This window comes from Podarcis melisellensis (genome assembly GCF_964234715.1).
Source record: "Podarcis melisellensis genome assembly, chromosome: 1".
Lineage (NCBI taxonomy): Eukaryota > Metazoa > Chordata > Lepidosauria > Squamata > Lacertidae > Podarcis > Podarcis melisellensis.
The window spans coordinates 47,414,513-47,438,048 of NC_138528.1; the positions used below are offsets into that span (position 1 = coordinate 47,414,513).

Here is a 23,536-nt window from a genome sequence, read left to right on the forward strand (position 1 = left end):
ACAGAAAAAACTACAGGATATGTGAAATAATTTCTCCCCTGTTCATATTCTCTTTTGTTCTAAATTTGCGTTGCTGGACAGATCAGGAATTTATCATCCATAAAAAGCTGCTAATATTTTAAATAAGCAAAGCGGCAGTTGGGTGTTTCTGCATCCAGACTATTTGGGTAAAGCATTGTTCCTGAGTTGTAGAGATTTGTGTGCAGGAGGTCCAAGTTCCAGTTCCTAGCATCTCTCCAGATAGGGCTGTGAGATACCCATCTCAAATCTTAGAGAGCTGCTGCCAGGCAGCATAGACAATGGTCTGATTCAGTATATGGCAGCTTCCGATATTCCTTTGTTAATGTAACAGATTTGACACCACCTGTTTTTAGAAAAATCGTCTTTTGCTTTGAACCGAGTTAACAACAACAACAATTTATTATTTATACCCCGCCCATCTGGCTGGGTCTCCCCAGCTACTCTGGGTGGCTGCCAACAGAATTAAAAGCACAATATAACATCAAACATCACAAACTTCCCTGAACTGGGCTGCCTTCTAAAAGTCAGATAGTTGTTTATTTCCATGACATCTGATGGGAGGGCATTCCACAGTGTGGGTGCCACTACCGAGAAGGCCTTCTGCCTGGTTACTGCGCATAGTACTGTCCCTTGGTGGCTCAACTAAGTTTTACCTATTGAAATTAATGAACATGAATAAGTTATGTCCATTAATTTCAATAGGACTACAGTGGTACCTCAGGTTACATACGCTTCAGCTTACAGACTCCGCTAACCCAGAATTATTACCTTGGGTTAAGAACTTTGCTTCAGGATGAGAACAGAAATCATGCAGTGGTGACGCAGCGGCAGCAGGAGGCCCCATTAGCTAAAGTGGTGCTTCAGGTTAAGAACAGTTTCAGGTTAAGAACAGACCTCCAGAACGAATGAAGTTCTTAACCCGAGGTACAACTCTACTCTGAATAAAAGCTTAGTTGAATACCACCTAATAGCTTAGTTGAATACCACCTAATAGCATAGCATGTCCCACTGGCTCCCACTAGTGCAACTGTTCAGTTGAATCCATACCGATAAGTCTCAGGTCACCATTGGGCCTTGGCAGTCTAGAATATCTCTTTTTAGCAGGTATCAGACTGGGATAGTTAAAGAAAACCTTTGGTTACTCTGTTGGGGACAAAACACTCAAGTCCCAAACCAATATAAACTGCATGTTATGTTAACACAGAGATTTCTGTGGGGAAACTGAGAAAAGTGAATAAAACCATAATGCCACTGTATTGTGTTTCCATTTTATTTAGTGTCTTTTCTAATCCAGTTCTTAGACAGAACTGTCCACTGATATCTGAGTGTGTAATGGATTAAAGTCAGACAAGTCTAAATAATGTAAACATTTGCTCCTCCATAAAAGCCCTTCTGAAGAGAAGTGGGACATAAATCCAACTAGCCTGCAGTGCCCTGACAGTGTTTGCTTTACATATACATCCCACACATGTCCATTAGGAGGTCTGAGTCCTGATAAACAACAGCAGCGTAAATCAACATACCGTGCAGATGGATTTGCAGCAATGGTTGAGCACTTTAGGTCAGTCTCCTAGCTTCTTCCTTTCTTCCATGCAATAATTTCTGAGGCCAGTGCTTCTCAAATGTTGAGATAGTGAGCCTTTCTTAAAGGGGAAGGGAAAGACCTGCTGGGGCCTCCACACAGCTACCTGCCTTAACTAGCCACTATGTGCCATGTCAGCATAGGCGCCGACTCCATGGGGCTTGAGGGGGCCCGAGCCCCCTCAAAAATTCGTTTGGGGGGGCTCCGCCCCCCCAATAATCTCCGGCGCCCCTCCAGCAGAGCGCCATCGCCGCCCCTCCCCCAGCCCAAAATGCACAGGGAGGGGCGGGCTGCATGCCTCCTGCCCTCCCTCCCGAGCAAAAGCTCCACCCAATTTCCTTTGGAGCTGATTAATAGGCGCAGCACGCTCTCCCCTATTCGCTCACGAGGAGGCGGCGCCACTTTATTTGCATATTCATGAGCTTATTTATTATTCATGAGCTTTCCCGGGCCCCCCCCCAATATTTTTTATAAGTCCGCGTCCCTGCATGTCAGACTCCCATGGCTGGCAGACAGACAGACAGAGAGAAAGAAAGCCTTAGGACCATGTGAAGCCCAGTTCCTCACAGAAATAAGAAGCTCACAAGGGCCATCATATTTGTCATTTGTTACTCCCAACAATTTCAAACTGGAAAATAATCAAGCAGTCTCTTTGTGGATGTTGGGAAGGGGCACAATAGCACTTTAAGCCACTTGTTCAATCAGTGTGTTCAAATTTGGACTAGAATTGGGTCAGTCCTTTGCAACAAATCATACTGCTTATGTTTCCAGGGTAGAGATAATATTTTGTATCTTCACACAGACATAAAATAGCTCTTTTAAATATTGTTACCTCTTAGATACACAAAATTAACTTCTCCAAGGCTTTTGTGTACCTTAAGAAAGAAAAGTGTTTGATAAATGAACACTGATGGCCAGTTGATGTTCCTTTAGCCAAGAATGTAAGTTATACTTACCTGCAAATATAGGGGCTGAAATCAGCATTCTGCTCGTGTGTACATGTGGCTGAAGAACACCCCCCCAAAAAACAAGTGTGAATGTAAACCAGTGAAGGAAAAACAAGTTTGAATTTGTGCAGCTGGCTGGCAAGAATAAGACAGCTCTCCTGAAACTTCCTATGCTCAAAGAAATGAGGAATGAATACATATTGTTTGAAATGTACCAGGGTTTTAATAGTATTCTGATTAACATAATTATCTTATTTATCGGAGCTTGACTGTTATGCATGCTGCTACAAAAATATTAAGAGAAAATGAAGTCCAACTTCTTTCAGAAAGAACTACGAAACAGCTGCAGCAAATAAACTCCTAACAGGGGAAACTGTTTTTACTTGTAGATCCAGCCCCCTCCTTTTAAGGACAAACAATTAGTATATTTTGATGGAAGAGTAATAAACTGAATAGAATATTGGGGAATTAAATCTTCAAAGAGGAAAAAAACACCCAGAAAGTTGCACAATTATTAAAATCCATGCCTGCTTCTAGAACTGAATGTCCAGTAGTATTTCAATTCACAGTGAAAGGAAAAGGAAACCAAAATTAAGAACAATATACCGTATTTTTCGCACCATAGGGCGCACCGGACCATAGGGCGCACCCATTTTTTGGGGGGGAAATAAAGGGGGGAAAATTATTTTTTCCCCCCCCAGGCACGGGGCTGGGGCGGGGGAAGCTTGAGCTTCCCCCGACCCCAGCCCGCAAACAGGCAGCTCTCTGCAAGCCGTGGGAGCACTCCCGCTGCTTGTGGAGAGGTCCGTGAAGCCTGGGCGCGCTGAGCTCAGCACGCGCAGGCTTCGGCATGCTGGCGACTCTCCGCAAGGAGCCGGAGCGCTCCGGCTCCTTGCGGAGAGGTCCGCGAAGCCTGGGCGCACTGAGCTCAGCGCGCGCAGGCTTCGGCATGCTGGCGACTCTCCGCAAGGAGCCGGAGCGCTCCGGCTCCTTGCGGAGAGGTCCGCGAAGCCTGGGCGCGCTGAGCTCAGCGCGCGCAGGCTTCGGCATGCTGGCGACTCTCCGCAAGGAGCCGGAGCGCTCCGGCTCCTTGCGGAGAGGTCCGCGAAGCCTGGGCGCGCTGAGCTCAGCGCGCGCAGGCTTCGCCATGCTGGCAACTCTCCGCAAGGAGCCGGAGTGCTCCCGCTCCTTGCGAAGAGGTCCGCGAAGCCTGGAGAGAGTGAGGGGTCGGTGCGCACCGACCCCTCTCACTCTCCAGGCTTCAGCGAAAGCCTGCATTCGCACCATAGGACGCACACACATTTCCCCTTCATTTTTGGAGGGGAAAAAGTGCGTCCTATGGTGCAAAAAATACGGTATGTCAGGGAACTGCCATCGGAAGAACCGGAGGTGCAAAGGCTCATTGAGGTTGAGAGAGAAGTAGCAGCGGAAGAGGGAACCAGTAGAGGGCGAGCAAGAACTCCAAGGGAAAGTGAGTCGGAGGGATGGCTCAGAGACGCTTCCAGCGAAAACAGTGGGGAGGTCTCAGGACCTCCTATAGGGACACCCACTCCTCGCCGGAAACTGTCACGCCGAGAGTCCAGAAGACGTGTTTCCGTTAAAGAGCTTTTATGTTGGAAACGATTCCGAAAGCAACCACTTTCGGATTCTACTAGCGATTGACGCAGCCATGCCGGAGGGGCTCCGTCACAGGCAGAGGTTTGAAAACCTGATCAAACTCTGAGGGACTTGCATTTTACGCACAAGCAGCTCATCATCCCATCACAGCAATCCGAAAGTCTCCGAAAGCCAGCTTGTGCAGGGAGAGGCATCATGAGCAACCCAGCCGGAACCGGAGGAGCAGGAGCAGCTGGAGGGGGTCCAAGCCTGGAAGAAAGGTACAGGGCGTTGGATATCCAGCTGGCGCTGCAAACGGCGAGGCTTGAGGAGAGGAGGGCTCAGGATGCAGAAAAGGGAAAGGAGAAAACCACCCCGCTCGCCAGAAAGGTGCCAGGATTGGTGCAGAAATTCGGGGGGGATCCCAGGAACTATCATGCCTTTAGAACAGAGATGCAATACGCTCTCAACCTGCAGTTTGATGACTTCCCCGACGAGGAATCGCGAGTGGCTTTTGTAATTGGCCATCTCGAATCGGGGGCGAAGGACTGGGTTAGACCCCTGATGGCAGCGAATAATGAGATCCTAAAGGACACGAGGAAGTTTTTTCGTGCCATGGACCTGATGTTTTCCAGCGACATTGAGCAGGGGGTGGTGCGAAGGCAGTTAATGGCTTGCCAGCAGGGAAGCCGATCTGTCCGTGAGTACTGGACTGAGTTTACTATGCTGATTCATAAATTGGGGTGGGACCTATCGGCGGAACCCATCCAGATGCTTTTCGAAGAGGGGCTTTCTTCGGCCGTCAAAGATGAACTTTCCCGGGGGCCCAGGGCGGAGTCTATGGATCAGCTGACCAAATCTGTGCTGTCCATAGGAGCGCGCCAGGAGGCGAGGGCTTTGGAAAAGCGGGAAGGGAAATGAGACCGTTGGAGGGAGCTCCGCATTCCAGACATTCCAGAGCCACCTTTCCCGCCGGGAGAGCCGATGGAAGTTGGAACAGCGCGGGCGCGCGCAGTTTCAAATCCCAGTGAAGGGCGGAAGGAGGGAAAGAGCGCCAAGAGATGTTATCTCTGCCAACAGCCAGGGCACTTTGCCAGAGTCTGCCCACAAAGAAAGGAATGGCAAGGGATGGCAGGAGCAGTTGGGGAAAAGGAAGAGGAAAGCAAGGAGCAAGTAAAAGCCAACGCCTGGCTGCCACCGTCGGGGCACAGCAGCCAGGCCAAAGAGCAGTGAAAGTGCCCACGCCGGAACCTCCCAGACCTGCTTTAGTGATAGAGGTGTTACTAGAACTGCCAAACGGACACCCACTAAAGAGCAAGGCGCTTTTGGATTCAGGCAGCTCCTGTAATTTCATGAGTAAGGAGTTTGCAGCTGAGCACCAGATACAGACCATCCCTTTAAGTAACCCCTTGCAGGTGACTACGATTGACGGCAGAGAGCTGTTGGGGGGAGAAGTTAGCCAACAGACTGTCCCGATGATAATGAGGGTGGCAAGGCACACCGAACGGATAGCGTTTAATGTGGCCACCTTGGGAGGAGCTCCCATCATTTTGGGGATGAGCTGGCTGGCGCTACACGATCCGCTAGTGGGCTGGCATCAGAGGGTGGTCTCCTTTGGGTCAGCGCATTGCCTAGAACACTGCAAGCAGGGGAAGGTTCCGGGAGGGGCCAGAATCACCCTAGCCGGGATGGAAGTAGTGGACAAAGGGAAGGTGCCCCCGCAATACGCAGATCTGAGCAACGTATTCAGCGAAAGGGAAGCAGACAAACTGCCACCGCATAGACCCTTTGACTGTCAAATCAACCTACTCCCTGGGGCCCAACTCCCAGTGGGCAAGCTGTACGCCATGTCAGACAGGGAGATGCAGGAGCTGAGGGAGTTCATTGACAAAAACCTGAAGCGAGGTTTCATCAGAGAGTCCCGAGCGGTGGGGGGCAGCCCAGTGTTTTTTGTGGACAAAAAAAACACAGATAAGCCGAGACTTGTGTGTGACTTTAGGGCCCTGAATGCAGTGTCGGAACCCCTGGCTTTCCCTATGCCCCGAATTGATGACATTTTGACCAGGGTAAGGAAGGGAAAGATTTTTACAAAGCTGGACCTGCGGGGGGCGTACAATCTGATACGCATAAGGAAGGGGGATGAATGGAAGACCACCATGTTCACCCCTTTGGGAGCCTTTGAATACCTCGTTATGCCCTTCGGTCTACAAGGAGGCTCCGCGTGCTTTCAAGCTTTTATTAACCACGTTCTGGGACCTTTGCTCTACAAGAATTGTGTGGCCTTTTTAGACGACGTGTTGGTGTATTCGGAAGATGAGGAGCAGCATGTGAGGGACGTTCGAGAAGTGTTGGGCAGGCTGCAAGCCAACCAGCTGTGGGTGAAACTGGAGAAGTGCCAGTTTCATACCAAGGAGGTGGAATTCCTGGGGTACCGCTTGTCAGACAAGGGATTGGCCATGGATCCAGGCAAGGTCCAAGCGGTACTGGAATGGAAGACACCGAAGACCAAGAAGGATGTGCAAAGATTCTTGGGGTTTGGGAACTTTTATCGGAAGTTCATCAAGAACTTTGCCCACTTGAAGGCGCCCATCACCGACTGCCTCAGCAGCAAGAAGAAATTTGTTTGGACGGCAGAGGCGGAGCGAGCATTTGAAGAACTGAAAAGGGCTTTCGCCTCGGAAGAACAACTTCTGCATGTGGATTTACGAAAACCCATGAGAGTGGAAACCGATGCGTCCGACCGGGCGGTAGGGGCGGTACTTCTTCAACCGGGGAGGAGTACATCGGAGTGGAGACCGTGTGCCTTCTTCTCGCGGAAGCTGAATAAATCCGAGAGGAACTACACGGTGTATGACAGGGAACTACTTGCCATTCACGAAGCGTTCCGGAGGTGGAGACATTTATTAATTGGGGCACAACACAAGGTGCAAGTGTGCACCGACCACAAGAATTTAGAGTATTGGAGAACAGCTCGAGTGCTCAACCAACGACAAGTGAGATGGGCACAGGAATTCTCCAAATTCCACTTTGAAATTTGTTATGTGCCAGGCCCAGAAAACGTCAGGGCGGACGCGCTCTCACGCAAACCAGAGTATTGGGAGGGGGAGGGGGCGATCGAAGAGAGACATGTCATCCCTGAGGACCGCTGGGTGTGTGGGGCGGCGCTGGTAGGGCAACGAGAACTGGTAGAGGAAACGGAAAATGATGAATATGCCCAGAATAAGCTCAGAGGTCTCAGGGGGGAGGGCGAGAGCCCCGGAGGTTTTGAGGAAAGAAATGGGGCATTGTATTACAAAGGGGCACTGTATATACCCGAAGGTGAATTGAGGGGGAGAGTACTCAAGCAGTTGCACGATAGCCCCACGGCGGGACATTTTGGGCAACACAAGACCATGTGGTTGGTTACCAGGGAATTTTGGTGGCCCAAGGTGAGGGAAGATGTAAGGGAGTATGTAAGAGGGTGTGACCAATGTCAGCGAGCCAAAGGGGAAAGAAGGGCGCCGGCAGGGTTATTAGAACCATTACCCACACCAGAACGGCCTTGGGAAGCGGTATCAATAGATTTTATGACGGATCTGCCGAAGTCCAAGGGGAAAACAGCCATCATGGTAGTAGTAGACCTGTTAACTAAGATGTGCCACTTTGTAGCATGCTCACATGCAGTCACAGCGGAAGAAACAGCGAAGTTGTTTGTAGAACACATCTTTAGGTTGCACGGGGCTCCCTTGAGGGTGATCTCAGACCGCGGCAAACAATTTACTTCCAGGTTCTGGAGGAAGCTCATGAGCTTGCTGCACGTGGAAGTCAATTTTTCAACTGCCCGGCACCCTGAAACCAACGGGCAGGCGGAAAGAGCAAATGGCATTCTTCAACAATATCTGAGGTGTTATGTCAATGACAGAGAGAACGATTGGGTCGAAAAGTTGGCGCTGGCAGAATTTGCCTACAATAATGCGGAGAATGTGTCCACAGGGATGAGCCCCTTTTTGGCTAATTACGGGTGTCACCCCAGGGCATTTCCAGGGGAAGGAGGGGAGAGATGGAGCGTCCCAGCGGCTGAACATTTTGTAGAAGAGATGGAAGCGATCCATCATCAGCTCCAGCTCAACTTAGAAAGGGCCAAGGCACAATATAAGAAGCAGGCAGACAAGAACAGAAGGGAAGGTGAAACCATAAGGGTGGGGGATCAAGTGTGGCTGTCAACCCAAGGGTTGCCGTTCAAAGGGGGTTGTAAGAAATTGAGGCCCAGAAGATTGGGACCCTTTGAGGTCATTCAGCAGGTCAACCCGGTGGCTTTCAAACTCCGGTTACCCAACCACATGAAATTGCACCCAGTGTTCCACACGTCGTTACTGTCACCATACAGGGGGGGACGTGAAGGGGAGCACGTCAGGGGACCAGCCTTGGAAGAGAGGGAACGCCGCAACCATGTAGCGGAAATCCTCGATTCCAGGTGGAAGGGAAATCAGGTGGAGTATTTGGTGGCGTGGGAAGGGGAACCGGAGTCAGAAAACACCTGGGTGACTGCAGAGGAAGTCAATGACGAGGTTTTAATAGAAACGTTCCACCAAAGATTCCCGAGGAAACCTCAGCCGGTAGCAAGGTTTAGGAGGGAGTATTTCGGCACCACCGACGAGGAAGAGGAACTGGAAGGGTTCGCGGAGTCGGAGTTGGAAGAGGGAGTGGACTCCGATGACGAAGAGTACCGAGAGACCAGGGACAGCAACAAGTGGAGGGAAGTGTTCGAGACTTCGGAAGATGAGGGAGGTTCTTTCAGGGGTTTTACCTCCTCACCGCCCGTAGGGGAGGAGACGGGAGGGGGTGAAGGGGGCCCTGGAGGGGAGGTGGATGTCAGGGAACTGCCATCAGAAGAACCGGAGGTGCAAAGGCTCATTGAGGTTGAGAGAGAAGTAGCAGCGGAAGAGGGAACCAGTAGAGGGCGAGCAAGAACTCCAAGGGAAAGTGAGTCGGAGGGATGGCTCAGAGACGCTTCCAGCGAAAACAGTGGGGAGGTCTCAGGACCTCCTATAGGGACACCCACTCCTCGCCGGAAACTGTCACGCCGAGAGTCCAGAAGACGTGTTTCCGTTAAAGAGCTTTTATGTTGGAAACGATTCCGAAAGCAACCACTTTCGGATTCTACTAGCGATTGACGCAGCCATGCCGGAGGGGCTCCGTCACAGGCAGAGGTTTGAAAACCTGATCAAACTCTGAGGGACTTGCATTTTACGCACAAGCAGCTCATCATCCCATCACAATATACAAGGGTAGAAAGTAAACTGATCAGGAAGGGAGCATTGAAGTTTCTAATTAAAGTTTTGCTGGTAAAAGTTACCGATCTGTTCATAACAGACATTCTGAAGTAAAGGAGAAAATGTTTTGTTTTTCTTTTAAAAAACCTGAAGTTTTGAGAAACTCTACATATATGCAATTTCTTATCAAGTCTATTCCTACTTTACTGCATTAAAAGCAAAAAAATACACTACGCATGACTTGAAATAAGTATGCAAATTTCAGCATTATCATGCATAAAGAGAAGAAACAGATATTTTTAAAGACTAGCATTTGGTTAAACTTCATACCAGCACTAAACTCATTGTGTATCATCACCACACATGGTGAGTGTCATAGTAACCACAGACAACATTAGCCATTCTAAACCTATATATTTTATAGGGTTGAGCAAAATGTTCTCCAGAAAACGTTTACATATCTACCAGCATCCACATGAGATTCTCAGGCCACAAGGGAGCATTCATCTCATACTACTAAAATCTAACCAGAGAATTTCAGATCCTCCGGTCAATTATCACTTCCATTTCCTTTCTTGCAATGTCTTCATTTCCTGCATATCAGATAGGCATTTCCCCTCATAAGTTCTAATAGTTATCATATCCAAGTCTTGCTCAAAACACTTGAGATCATTTTCAGAATCCCAATTTATCCTTTCACATATTCTTTACGCCCACCTTGTCTATAATTGTTGCAGTTTCAGTCAACACATTACATAAAGGACCCCTGACAGTTAAGTCCCGTCTCAGACAACTCTGGGGTTGCGGCGCTCATCTCACTTTACTGGCAGAGGGAGCCGGCGTTTGTCCGCCGACAATTTTTCCGGATCATGTGGCCAGCATGACTAAGACACTTCTGCTGCAACGGAACACCTAAACCAGAGCAGCACACGGAAATGCCATTTACCTTCCTGCCGGAAGTATTTACCTACTTGCACTTTTTAACGTGCTTTCGAACTGCTAGGTTGGCAGGAGCTGGGACCGAGCAACGGAAGTTCACCCCACCGCAGGGATTCGAACCACCGACCTTCTGATCGGCAAGCCCAAGAGGCTCAGTGGTTTAGACCACAGCGCCACCCGCGTCCCTTTAAAGGAACACATTACATAGGGTTGCCATATTTCAAAAAGAGAAAATCCGGACACATAAATTGTTTAGCTTTTTTTTAAAGTTTTGACCAAAATTGAACTTTTCAATGATTTTTAATGAAATTCGCCAAAATCTACACTTCTGACATGGGCTGCCATACATCCGGATTTTCCCAGACATTTAAGTGATTTCTACCCAGACACATATAAGGGCTGAATACTGGCTATGCCCAGGAAATTCCGGACATATGTCAGCCCTACATTACAGCAGACTCATCAGGTATGTCTTATCAGCTGTGGCTCCAGAACCTCTTCAAATCTCATCAAAAACATTCTGTACCCCTCCATTACCCACACTCATATAAGGCTGAAAAGCAGAATCTAAATATTCATATATATAATAAAGTGTCATTATTAAAGAACTTGGATTGTAAAATTATTTATCCTCCCCCTGCACTTCTATAGTCTTTCTTGTTTGCTTTTACAAACTTGCTTTTACAAACTTGCTTTAAGTAAAATAGTTAATACATTACTTCTTTAAAAACATTAGGATGAGTGCTACTATCTCCCCTCTCATTTCTAGCTATTTTGATTTGTAACACTGCAACACTATCAAACACTATTATTAACACATGGCAACACTAACATTTGGGATGCTGGGGGGCTTCTTTTTTGAAAAATGTCGAAACATCTGTAAGCACTTCTAGAGTAAAGAATGTGTCTCTCCTGCAGTTGAATAAATATATAAGAAGAGCTGAAGAATCATTAGGCATAAAAACGTAATTTTTCAGTGTATAACCTTTAAGATATTCAGAGTTAGACTTTGTGGAAAAACTACTGTAGCTTCATTTTTAGGTTTTAACATAAGCCACCCCCTGCTACTACCAGTCAAGTTGGTGTTTGTGTGACAGTCAGAATGGTGGAATGCTATTTATATCGCACTAATCAGAGTAGGTAGGGTAAAACCAGCTGGTCTCTAACAAAGAACACTGGGGAAGTGATGTCTGGCATCAGTAGGCCAGGGAAATCTTATGCTTGGGCTTATAACACATCTCAATATTGTACTGAGAGCAGAAGACTGCTAATCAGACAGCTCCTGTAACATTTGCTGACAACTAAACATTTCGCTCTAATCTCAAAAAAATTATTTTAAGAATAAATTCCACAAGCAACAAATGAAAACGTAGGATTATTAACCTCCATGCACCCACAATTTTGTATATGTATCAGATTTGTCTTTTCACAGCTTTTCCGCTTAAAGTACACATGAACACCAAAATAGCCTTTGCTGGTCAGTTCACACATTTACCTAATCCAGCTCTCTGTTTTGCCTATGCTAACCTTCCACAGGATCTCAGGTAGTAAGCAGCCATTCTATAAAAGGAACCACTAAATGTGGGAACAGAAACATACGAGGCTGAAAGCTCCCCTGAATCTTCTATAAGCAAGGATCTAAATCAATAGTGAAGGATATTGTGAAATTTTGGTAGTGAGCATTCGTCACAAAAGGGGGCATAAAAATTGACCATGCATTAACAGAGCTTGGGCAGAGTTTAAACAGAGATTAGATTGTAAGCATTTGAAAAACTGCATTCAGTGACAGAGAGCTCAACCACGCACATGAAAAAAGATGAAAATGAAATCAGGTGTTTGCTGAAAAGTCTGTTCTTGCACCTTGTCTCACTGTTTGAAAAAAACAAACACCCCTCAACAACCACCCCCAGAGTAAAATGTTTTTAAACATTTCACTTGAAAAACGTGTGATCTGTCAATTAAAATAGTGGGTGTTTGGTCTGTTTTAATTCCTGGGAGTTGTTTACTATGAGAGGAAAGAGAAAGCAGCATTTGCAGATGGAGATGATAAAACCCTATTCACAAATACCTACAGAAATAAAAAAAAATCTTTGTTGGAAGCCGCCCAGAGTGGCTGGGGAAACCCAGCCAGATGGGTGGGGTACAAATAATAAATTTTTATTATTATTATTATTAACATTTACTTCTTAAAATGTAAAACGGATGTTTGACATAGAAGTACACAAACAATAGGAAAGTGCTCAAATCACAGTCGTCTATGCCTACACATGCTGCAACATTTCACCTTCTAAACAAATTTCACCTTCTAAACTAATAAGCTAAATCTTAAGGCACTAAAATAAACTCTAGAAAAACTTTTGAAAACCAAGAGCATAGATAGTTCAATTCAATTGTTTTTCTCAAGCCGCAGAGTGTACTACTAGCCATGGGAAAGTACTGGAGAAACAAGTTTCCCCCATATACTCATGTCTTAAGATGCATGAGAATCTTGCAATAGCAACATAACACATGCAGCTATTTCTAAAAACTATCAGACATGTTTCCAGACATGTTTGAAGATCCTTTCCCAGATATAGATGCATGCATTACATTCCTACCCATGTGATACATGCAACTACCTCTTTAGTAAAGCAGACATCCATGTGTTGGCTCTGTGTGGGCCACACCAAGAAGCATGGCTAGGTAAGATAGAATATCTACCAATGATCAAGACTAATGAAAAAACAGTGAGAGGTTAGAATGACCTCCATATCTCCCCACATCAAAATGCTTGGATGGTGGCAATGAGTCATCTGGAGTCCCTGGCAGCAGAAGTGCATGTGCACCAGCCCAGGGGAAAAGGAGTGACCATAGGAGAACAAAGGTAGGCTGATCCCCCACCCCCCATCATCAAAACAATTGCAGGGTGATGGGGATTTTTTCTGAGACACTCAGCTGACATCAGTGGCTACTAGACATGATGACCAAGCTCTGCCTCCACAGTTGGAGGGCAGCAGTGCTTCAAAATACCGTAGCTGGAAACCACAGCAGAGAAGCATGCTCTTGTGCTCACATTCTGCTCCCTGATTTCCCACAGGCATCTGGTTGAAAACAGGGTGCTGCACTAGCTGGGCCACTGGCCTGATCCAGCAGGCTACTCTTACGTTCTTATGTCTTTGACATCAGTTGCCTTAACTGCCACGGTGGCAAGGTAAGGCAAAACTGCCTTGTGCCTGGCTCAGTCTGAGTACTATAGATGAGCAGATATCAGATGTTACCAACAGTTGACCTTAGACTGCAGATTATACACTACATAGGCAGACCAGTTCTGTTCCAACTGCAAGCTCTGCCTTCAATGAAAGACGCATCTTCAGTTAAAGGGGCCTGGCCCACTCCTTTTACTCCAAAGGAGTAGGCTGTGGTTGTACTGTGGTTTCTATGTGATATCATTGGGCCAGAAGGGCACCAGCACCACAGACTTGTCTTGTGGAATTTCATCCTCTGGCTTTGAGTCCTTGACCTCATCCCTGAAGAGGATCATAGCAGAACTAAGGTCAGAGGAAGCTTTTTCTGAAGTCAACCCCTGTATAGATTCCCTGTAGAGAGGAGGAAGGTGAAGCAAAGAAATAAAATGTTTTTGCCCCTCCTTCCTTCTTATTATAGGACTCTCAGTTGTATCTAACTAAAACATGAGAACTGCAACTTAGAGCACCTTCTCTGAGTAGAATGTATCTGTCATATACATTACTGTGGGAGTAACATTGCTTCCCCTGGTGCCTCACCTGTCTTGTCTGTGAATCCAGATACTGCAAGATGAGTCTTGTATTCACGCTATGACTCCAAGTATTCCCTAGTGCTGCAGTCACATAGCCAGACTCTCCATTTCTAGAGCCTAGAATACAGAAGACAGAAGCATTGATATTACCTTCTTGTAACTGAAGTAAAATGACATTTCATATTTTAAGTCGAATGCATTTTCCAAGATAACACTAGAATGAAAAACCAAAAAGGAGAGGTAAGTTGTATTCATGCTATATCGGACGTGCTTATTATTGACAGCTGCTTATACAAGAATTAAAAACAACAACTGGCAATCATTTACCATGTCTTCGAAGGAGTTATGACAGCTGCATGTACTTTCCATGTCATATCAGACAAACCAGTGCATGCACCGCATAAAAGAGGAATGACCTGGGCATCAAGGAAAAGAGAGGCTGGGAAAGGCCAGATTCAAACAAAGACATGCTGGAAAGGGGTGTACAAGACGCCATCCAACAGTTTTAGAAACTCCATTCTGGATTTGTGTACTGTTTACTCCTTAGTATATTACCAGCAAATGATAAGACTAAGTATTTAACATGCCCAAACAATATGATCAATGCATCTTCTAGTTAATCATATCCTGTTATAACTTCTATTTCATTTTTTTCTGATTTCCCAATTATTTTTATTTTAAAACATGACCAGAAAAGATGAAGCATGCTAGTATTTTCTGAGCTGCACCTCCAGAAAATGTTGACTGCTCTACTGTATGCAGTGGTACCTTGGGTTATGAACTTAATTCGTTCCAGAGGCCCATTCTTAACCCGAAACTGTTCTTAAACTGAGGCGCACTTTCGCTAATGGAGCCTCCCGCTGCTGCCGCACCGCTGGCAAGCAATTTCCATTCTCATCCTGGGGCAAAGTTCTCAACCCGAGGTACTACTTCTGGGTTAGCAGAGTTTGTAACCCGAAGTGTTTGTAACCTGATGCGTTTGTAAACCAAGGTACCACTGTATATGACAAAGTCATGCATGGGTTACCTACCAGATGTATGTCAATTTAAAAACAACCCCCCTCTATTTCACATTCGTACACAAAGTCTGTTGAGGTACACATTTCAAATCCATTTCCATGCTTCTTATTAAGTGTTTTGTCTTGGCTCTCTTTCCCAGTCACTCTGATATGTTTTTTTTCTGGTTATATCCAAATGCATGATAATATGACATAGTTTTCTCCAAACTTCTCTTTGCAGACTATTAGATTTTCAGATTTTGTTAATTCTCACTCCTATTTAAAGGATTCCCCACAAACACACACACTCGTATTCATTCTTTCACCTCAAACCCCTGAACTTTCCAAAAGAAAAGGCTCATAAACGTGTAAAATTAAATGAGGTTTCTCCATTATATAGGTAGGAAGACTTTCCACCATGTCACCAAATGAGCAGGGATATATGAGACAAAGGCTGACTCATGAGAAAAATCAACTTTTCCAAAGTTCTTATTTCTGCACCTCTATCAACTCTCACATCGTGAAAATTGCAATCCAAATGTGGACGTGGCTAGGAAACAGTTAAACTTAGCATGCAAGCGAAGGAAATATATCATTGCTCTCGGCATTCCTGTACACACCCAGGACTCCCACTTATGTCAACAGGTAGGCTGAGTGAGCAGTGGAGGCAGGTTCAGGGGGCACAGTGGTTAGAAAGAGTGCAGGCACATAAATTACTCTTTCCTTATTTCTGGGGGGAAACACTTGTGGTACCAGGCTGCAGCAGCACCTGCCTTGACAACTGCTGGCAGGACTATTTGTGTGACCCTCTGAGCTGCTCACATATATGCTTTAGCGCAAGACAACTATTTTGGGGTAGAGCAACCTCCCTTCTACAGGGCAACTGGGGGTGGGTGGGAAGGTTTCTATTTAAAACAGAAACACTATACCCCTTCTGCAATCTCTGCATGTTGTATAAAACAGAGGGAAGTAAATCAGGAAGCGGCAACGTGTACTGTGGAGGAAACTGAGGAGGTCCCCAGGAGACTTCAATGGCAGTTAAGAGCCAGACATTTTGCCTCTTTTAGCACCAAACACCAGGAGACAACAGATGTCTCAGGGGCAGGAAATCGGAAATGGGAGGGAGAGAGATAGGAGCTCAAATATGTTGCTTAAAAATTATTCTGTTATTTCAACTGTGAAATGAATTTTTAAAAGACCATGAAAGAAGATTAACTGGGCATTTTATCACACATATCCCTTGCCTTATCCCATCTTCAACTTAACGGACATTTTCTAGAGACCCAAATAAGCCCCACCCCCTCTGTTCCCCAATCCACAAAACAACCATCATACCAATATGTTGGCCCTAATTACAACATTTCGGGCTTTTTAGTTTTAAAAAAGGGCAAGTAGTGAGGGACATGGTAGAGGTATATAAAATTATGCACAATTTAGAAAAAAGGGGGTAGATATTAGTTTTTCTGTCTCTCTCATAATACTAGGACCAGGGTGACTGCTGTAAGATTCAGGACAAAAGGTTAGTAATTCTTCACACAGTTAAACTATCACTGCCATAAAATGAAGTAATGACAGTATGTGTCTGAATACCAGTTGTTGGAGATCATTAACAGAAGACGATTGGGTCCTGCTTTGGGGCTTCCTACAGGCATTTGGTTAGCCATTGCGAGAACAAAATCCTGTAGTCTTTGCAGTGGGGCTCTTCATATGACCCTCTTAAAAAAAAACAACTGGTGGGCACCACCTTAGATGAAGCACTGCCCCTTCTCTGACACAGGAGGCCACACCGCTTTTAAGTTAGTGCTTATTTTTTAAGGAGGCGTGCTTTTTTCCTTCAGAATTATTGGTTTCCCTCATGTGAAAGTTCATGGAAATTAAATCAATAAATGTATCGATAGATTTAAACAAACATACCAGAGGGACAGTGCTAATCAAATCAATTGAAGGAGTTTTTGAGAGCTAAACAAAGCATGTCTCCATGCATGTGGTGCCCTTCACATGTTTTTTGCCTCACACTCTCCCTTCTCTCCATTCCGCAGTATTGTTTCAGATTAGGAGGTATGCTTGACAGTTTTGATGTCCAAAGGGATGATCTCATTCCCTGAACTAGCTGGCCAAGGTGCATTCCGTACCCAGGACATGGCGCATGCTTCATTGCTGATCCATGAGGAACTAATAAACAAAGGTTTGGGGGGCATGCAGAAATCTATTCAAACATGTATGCCAGCACTACAAATAAATTTTAAAAAATGACATATAACTAATCACTTTGCAATGCATTGGCTTGAGAAAAATAAAACACAGTGGGGGGTAGTGGATAATAATACAAAGATGCACATACTGTTCAAATAAACTGAATTAGGAGAGAAATTCTTTCTCTACACCACCTGCTCACCAGACAATCCACAATGCTCTGTGGATGCATTGAAGGGCAGAATCTTGTTCATCTTATAGATAGGAAGGAACATAGGAAGCTGCCTTATGCTGAGCCATTGGTCCATCTAGCTCAGCACTTTCTTCATGGGGTGGCAATGATTCTCCCGTTTCATACAGCCCTACTTAGAGATGCCAGGGATTGAGCTTGGTCCCTTCTGCATACAAAGTAGATGCTCTACCATTGAGTTATGGGCCCTCCCCAACATATGACTTTTCCCCATTCCAAAACAGCTCGATAAGCCCTGGAAAAGCCTGACTCATTCTTTTTTAAAAAAAAATAAATATTGAATGATTTTATGTTACAAAAAACAATGCAGCCATACTACCACTAAATATAATTAAGAAATAAAAATTACATACATCGATATTTAGTTTGTTATTTGTTATTTATCGTCTTATTTCCTCCCAAACATTGCATACAACACACATATGTGCAGACACCCACACACCCACACACAAAATGATAATAATGAAAGTAAATATTTTCCCCCTTTTATCTCCCAAAGTATTTTCTTCAACTTTGACTTCCTGTCAAGTCCCTTTGCATATATTTTATCTTACATTTGAATGTACACAAAACTATAAACCTTTCTATATAATTTTTCTAATACATTCTGAAAACATAATAAATCTTTAATTGTTATCCACCTCCTTTTAGTTCCTTTATCACTCTAATGCTAGCATGGAGTCAAAACTATTATTGTATTTTTGAACATATCTTCTATAACCATCCCATTTTTCCGCAAATTTTTGCTTTGACTCATTCAAGGATCTTCATGATTTCTGGTGATTAGGAGGATAGTAGTATTAATGTGCTGATGACCAACAGCTATTCCTCTCCTTTCCACCTGAATCAGATGAGGTAGTAGATATGCTGATAGATATGAGGTAGTAGATAAGCAGTTATGCACTTATGAGGGGCAAATAAACTATGAGTGAATCCCAGTAAGATGAAGGTACAGGCTTTGGGGGTGCCTGTTAGGAGGACAGCCTATTTTGGATGGGGTAGCGCTTCCCGAAATGAAGCAGGTATGTAGGCTGATAGAACTATCTGATCCACAATTGTAACTGGAGGTCAAGATGTCTTCAGTGGCAAGGAATGTCTGTTTCCAGCTCCACTCAGTTTGCCTGCTTTGGCAATTCCTGGACCAGGAAAGCCTGCTATAAGTAATGCACCCAGGGATCCTCAATTATTATTTTTAAAAAAATACAACCACTGGGTGATGGCGAATGTAACTTGAGTAAATTAAACCCATGAGCTTCAGTGGGTCTACACTGAGTATGAATTTGTTGGATACCCCCATATTTTTGGTTGCTCTTGAAAATGTTTTAACTTTTGCTCCCTTTCTCCATTTAGATCACAATCCTAAAGAAATATGTGAATATTTGCTGGAAAAATGACTTTTTCATAGATTTCCACCCCACACCTCGGTATAACCAGTGAGACTTAATGAGGCTTTTCTAAACAACAAAAGATCTAAGCCAAGCTCCACCCTGAAAATAATAGGAGCTCTAGATTTAGTATTAAGAATAGTAATGTGAATTCTCTACCAGGTCAATCACATTATGTTTGTTTTTAATTTCAGGATCCTTGGAAGTGGCATGCAGGTTTACTGTCATCACAACATGTTTTGCATTAGGGAATCTCAACTCCTGGCGTCAGTGGGTTCATGTGGATTCCATTTTGTTTTGAAACCCTTCAGTGAGAGGCCTCAAGCCAGTACTTAGGCTCTTGTCTACTAAAGAACCAAAAAGAAAAAGAAAAGAAATTATCCAGCTGTTCTGAATCCTAGCCAGATGATCTACTAGATGCACCAACCCTGAGTAAAATGATCAGGTTTCACAGGCTCTGTGGAGGTGGGAAGACAGCTGGTTGTTTTATAGTGGCAGAGAGAGGCTAAGATTAGGAGTTGCAGAAAACCACAACCTAAAAGAATTGATGAGATTCTCTCTTTTCATTTGAAAGGAAAAAACTTCTGTGGTTAACAATAGCAAACATTTTAACTTCCAATATTCTAACTGTCTTCTCTTTCTGTTTTTTATAGTTACTCTGTTGTGTTGCTTTTGCAGCAATGATGGTGCAGTATAAGAATGTATAAGAGGATATACACTCTGATCACCAAGAACTCCTGATGCTCTTCTTCAAATTCAGTATTTCGCTCAGCCTTTCTGTTTGACAGGCTGAAAAATTATCTCATCTGAACATAACTTGCAAAAGTGTCTCTATAAAACTCTGGTTTTCTCTTTCGTTCTATTCTTCCTTTGCCTTGATAGGATCCTGCAACCAATCCTGTTTACAAATATATTCCCCTCTTCATCCTTATTTCTTGAATTATAAAACAGTTCCCACTGCAAAATCATATTTACTTATTCATCATATAGAATTGCAGAGTTGGAAGAGACCCTGAGGATCATCCAGTCTATGCAATGCATGAATATGCAGCTGTCCCATACTGGGATCAATCCTGCAACCTTGGCGTTAATCAGCACCACACTCTAAGCGACTGAGCTCAGCAGAATTGCAGTGTGGACTGTTTCTGTTCAGGGTTTTAGCCTGCCAGCACTTTCTTCTTTCAGGATACTTCATCCTGTTCCTCTCTCCCCCAAATCCAACAGGCAGCCAGTACTCATTGGCAACCCAAAATACTCAGTCCCAACTGAGCCATTTTGGGCTCCCCTCACCCTGCTTTGTACTTCTGCAAACCTTTCAATTCCTCCAGGCTTGCTCACAGCATTCTCTCAGGTGTGTGGATGGTGTCATTTTAGTTACATAAAGCGGAACACTCAGAGAACTGAGTTTTCTGAAAATTTATTATGAGTGTTACTATGAGCTATTACATAAAATTCTTCCCTTAGGAGAGAATACAATGGTATTAAGCATATTGGATGTGGTGATTGTGAGGGAGTGGAATGCTTGAATTACATATGCTTATGTCCCTTAAAGCTTGAGGAAGAAACAAGAGAGGTTTGAAACTGTCAGTGCAAATTCAAACGCCTCTGCACACTATGCTCAAAACCTCAGGGTAAAGCATTTCATTTTCCCACGCCAGTCTCTCTCAGCTGTTATGTTATGTCATTCTTTGCTGCTGTTCACCCATCATCTGGATTTGCCATTTTTACAAATTCCACAAGCTAAAACCTAGAAAGTTGCCTAACACCCATAAGCCTCACAGTAAAAATATTTAAAAGGAAAAAAAGCAGTAGTTTCAGGGATGGATCTTATACTCCCACCCCACATACTGATCCATATTATTGTTTATAAAGTGCTTAAACTTAGGTATATTCAGCAAAGGTAAAGTTATAAACAGAAAGGAAGATTTTTCCATCTGCATATACAGTGGTACCTCGGGTTACATACGCTTCAGGTTACAGACTCCGCTAACCCAGAAATAGTACCTTGGGTTAAGAACTTTGCTTCAGGACGAGAACAGAAATCGCGCAGCGGCGGCACGACAGCAGCGGGAGGCCCCATTAGCTAAAGTGGTGCATCAGTTTAAGAACAGTTTCAGGTTAAGAACAGACCTCTGGAACGAATTAAGTACGTAACCAGAGGTACCACTGTATTGAGTTCTATTAGAAAAGTTGCACCAGATGCACCAGCATCTGTAGGGAACAAATTTCTTTAATTATAGGTAATGATTGCATTCATCTTCTGGGGAGATACATGTTGAATCAAACTATGAGAAGGATCTCATCGCAGACTGAAATGAGTTTACCAAACATTGCTCATGTCAATTCCACATGGATTTCAACTTGTGGAAAATATCTCAGTGTGATTAAAAAACTAAACCCCGACCTGCAGATTCATCCTTGAAAGTAATCTTGAACTGTGTCCTAAGTGGAATTAGGCTTCATAATTCTTCTCTGCTGAGATGAAAATGATTTGCAGGAAATACTAGTTAGAGAGGCCACAATTCCAGTGGGGTCTACAAAAACTAGTCCAGCCCATTTCTCAGAAAACCATGAAAACCATGAAATCTCATTAGTTAGTATCATGCACAGATATTCCATATCCCCCATGCAGCCAGGACCTGTTAGGTCTGGGTGTTTTCCAGTAAGGTAATTGGGCCTAAGTGTCTCACTAAGGAGCAAAATGAAATTGCCAGCTGGAGTCAACTCCAGAAAGGTAGTCAAGGCACATATAGGATAGGTGAGAATGAGGAAAGTGAAAGGAAGTGAAAAGGAAAGGAAACGGTGAAAGGCTTGATGCAACAAGGAGTCTGTGAGCTCCAGACAGGAGGTACTTTCCGCATCAAGCCTGATTACAAAAGGAGAGGCTTACACAGAAGTTTGTATAGGGACGGAATGGGGAGTAGCCATTCATGGAAGGGCTAAGAGCTGGTGTAGCCGAAAGAGGACTATGGTCCTCAACAGAGATGAATGGCACAAGGAGCAAGGATCCAGGTTAGCTTCTGACAGATAAAGCTGGTACTTTCAACTTCTGTTCACTTCTAAATTTGATAGGGGAACCCTGACAAGACATTCTTTAGATGTAAATTAATATCCCCATGTGTTGTAATTACCACAATAATTCTACTGCAAGCGTTAAACAATAGAATTGTTGGGACTTCTCTTGGTTTGTCTTCACTGCTATTGCTGCTTACTGAGAAGAAGGAACCCACATATCTTTCCAACGGATTTAGATTTTTTTCATCTGGTTGACACATCTGCCAATAGCCACATTTTACAAGAATTTTCAAAAATATAGGCTTGAGGCACAAAAGAATTTGGACACCTGAATTTTGCATGTCTGCCAACAGTACTTTGGTTAATTACAGGCACAACTTGAAAGCAATTATTTCATCTTGGATTTTAATCTAAATGCTAGTCCAAATTGTACTTTGTGCAAGTCACAATGTTCAGAACTATTTCCTCCCTGTGCTTGAACCATGGGACTATTTAAAATCCAACCTTTTCAGCTGCAATATCACTTTCCCCTAGTCAAAAGTAAAGGAGTTCCAACTAGAATCATAGCGTAGGAAAGAACGAAACCAAAAATGTAAGCCTAGATATGAGTGCTAACATTGACCGGGGAGTTGGGGAGGGGAACGATCCTATTCACATCTGCAATCTGACTTGACTGCCTATCTAAATGGACATTATTTAAAAATAATAATAATTTAAATAAGCAGATCTGAGACAATAGTAACATCGTTGCCAGATCCAAATAATCAAATGCCACACACTAATACCACATTCACTCACACAATAGAAGCATTGTTTCTACCTTTACAAACAGATACCAGAACTCTGCCATGAAAAGAAAATAATGTCCTCCAAACTGAACAGGTCTGATTTACAGACAATATGGGAAACAGCCCGTGCAACTTTTAAGGCAGTAAACATCTTGCTCTTAATGTTAAAAGATCTCAAAGAAACAGGTTACAACTACTCTCAAATAAACTTCCAATACTCTTCTATTAGTGTGGCTGCCAGTTCCCCAAAAGACAGGCAGAAAATAAAATGAACCAAGTCATTCATGGCTGATTTGTGTGTAACAAGTACAGTGCAGCGACTGCTCTTTGGTGGCTTCTTTCAACGTTACTTTGGCAACATAGGAATAAAATAATAATGTGAGATGGCAGAATTACATATGCCATCATCAGAGGCCAGATTGTGAGAGCGAGGCATAGGAAAACAGCAACAAGGTCGCAAAAACCATATTGCTTCCATAACATCAAGAACCAGAGTTGAACCAAGGTTTCGTAGAAGGTATTTTTCTGAGAAGCTTTCTAAGCTTTTCCTTTTTCTGCTCTCCAAATATTTTCTCCAAATATTTTCTACCATTTTTTGTGGCAGCAGGTATACCTTCTTTCCCTGTCAAGCCCCAGAATAATGCTAGGTCCAGGAATGTGCAAAGGATGCAAAATGGTGGGAAGACTGCCAACAAGTTATGGCTGCTGATACCACTTGCAGCAGCGGGGGCTGGGGGATGGATAGATCGATAGATTGATAGACAGATCAATAGATAGATATAGATAGATAGATAGATGAGAGAGAGAGAGAGAGAG

The 23,536-nt window shown here is 44.2% G+C and overlaps 1 protein-coding gene across 14 annotated transcripts in view; it reads right to left on the reverse strand.

Annotated features, from left to right (window-relative positions):
• Positions 1-23,536, reverse strand: part of RAD51B (RAD51 paralog B) — a 366,487-nt gene that overhangs the window by 173,662 nt on the left and 169,289 nt on the right. For all 14 annotated transcript variants that reach the window (XR_014165843.1, XR_014165844.1, XR_014165845.1 and 11 more), the window contains one exon: positions 14,099-14,208. Coding sequence is in view for 10 of the 14 variants with exons in the window: in XM_081901853.1 (XP_081757979.1) it covers positions 14,099-14,208 (110 nt within the window). In the remaining 4 variants the exon portion in view is untranslated. The remainder of the gene's footprint in view (positions 1-14,098; positions 14,209-23,536) is intronic.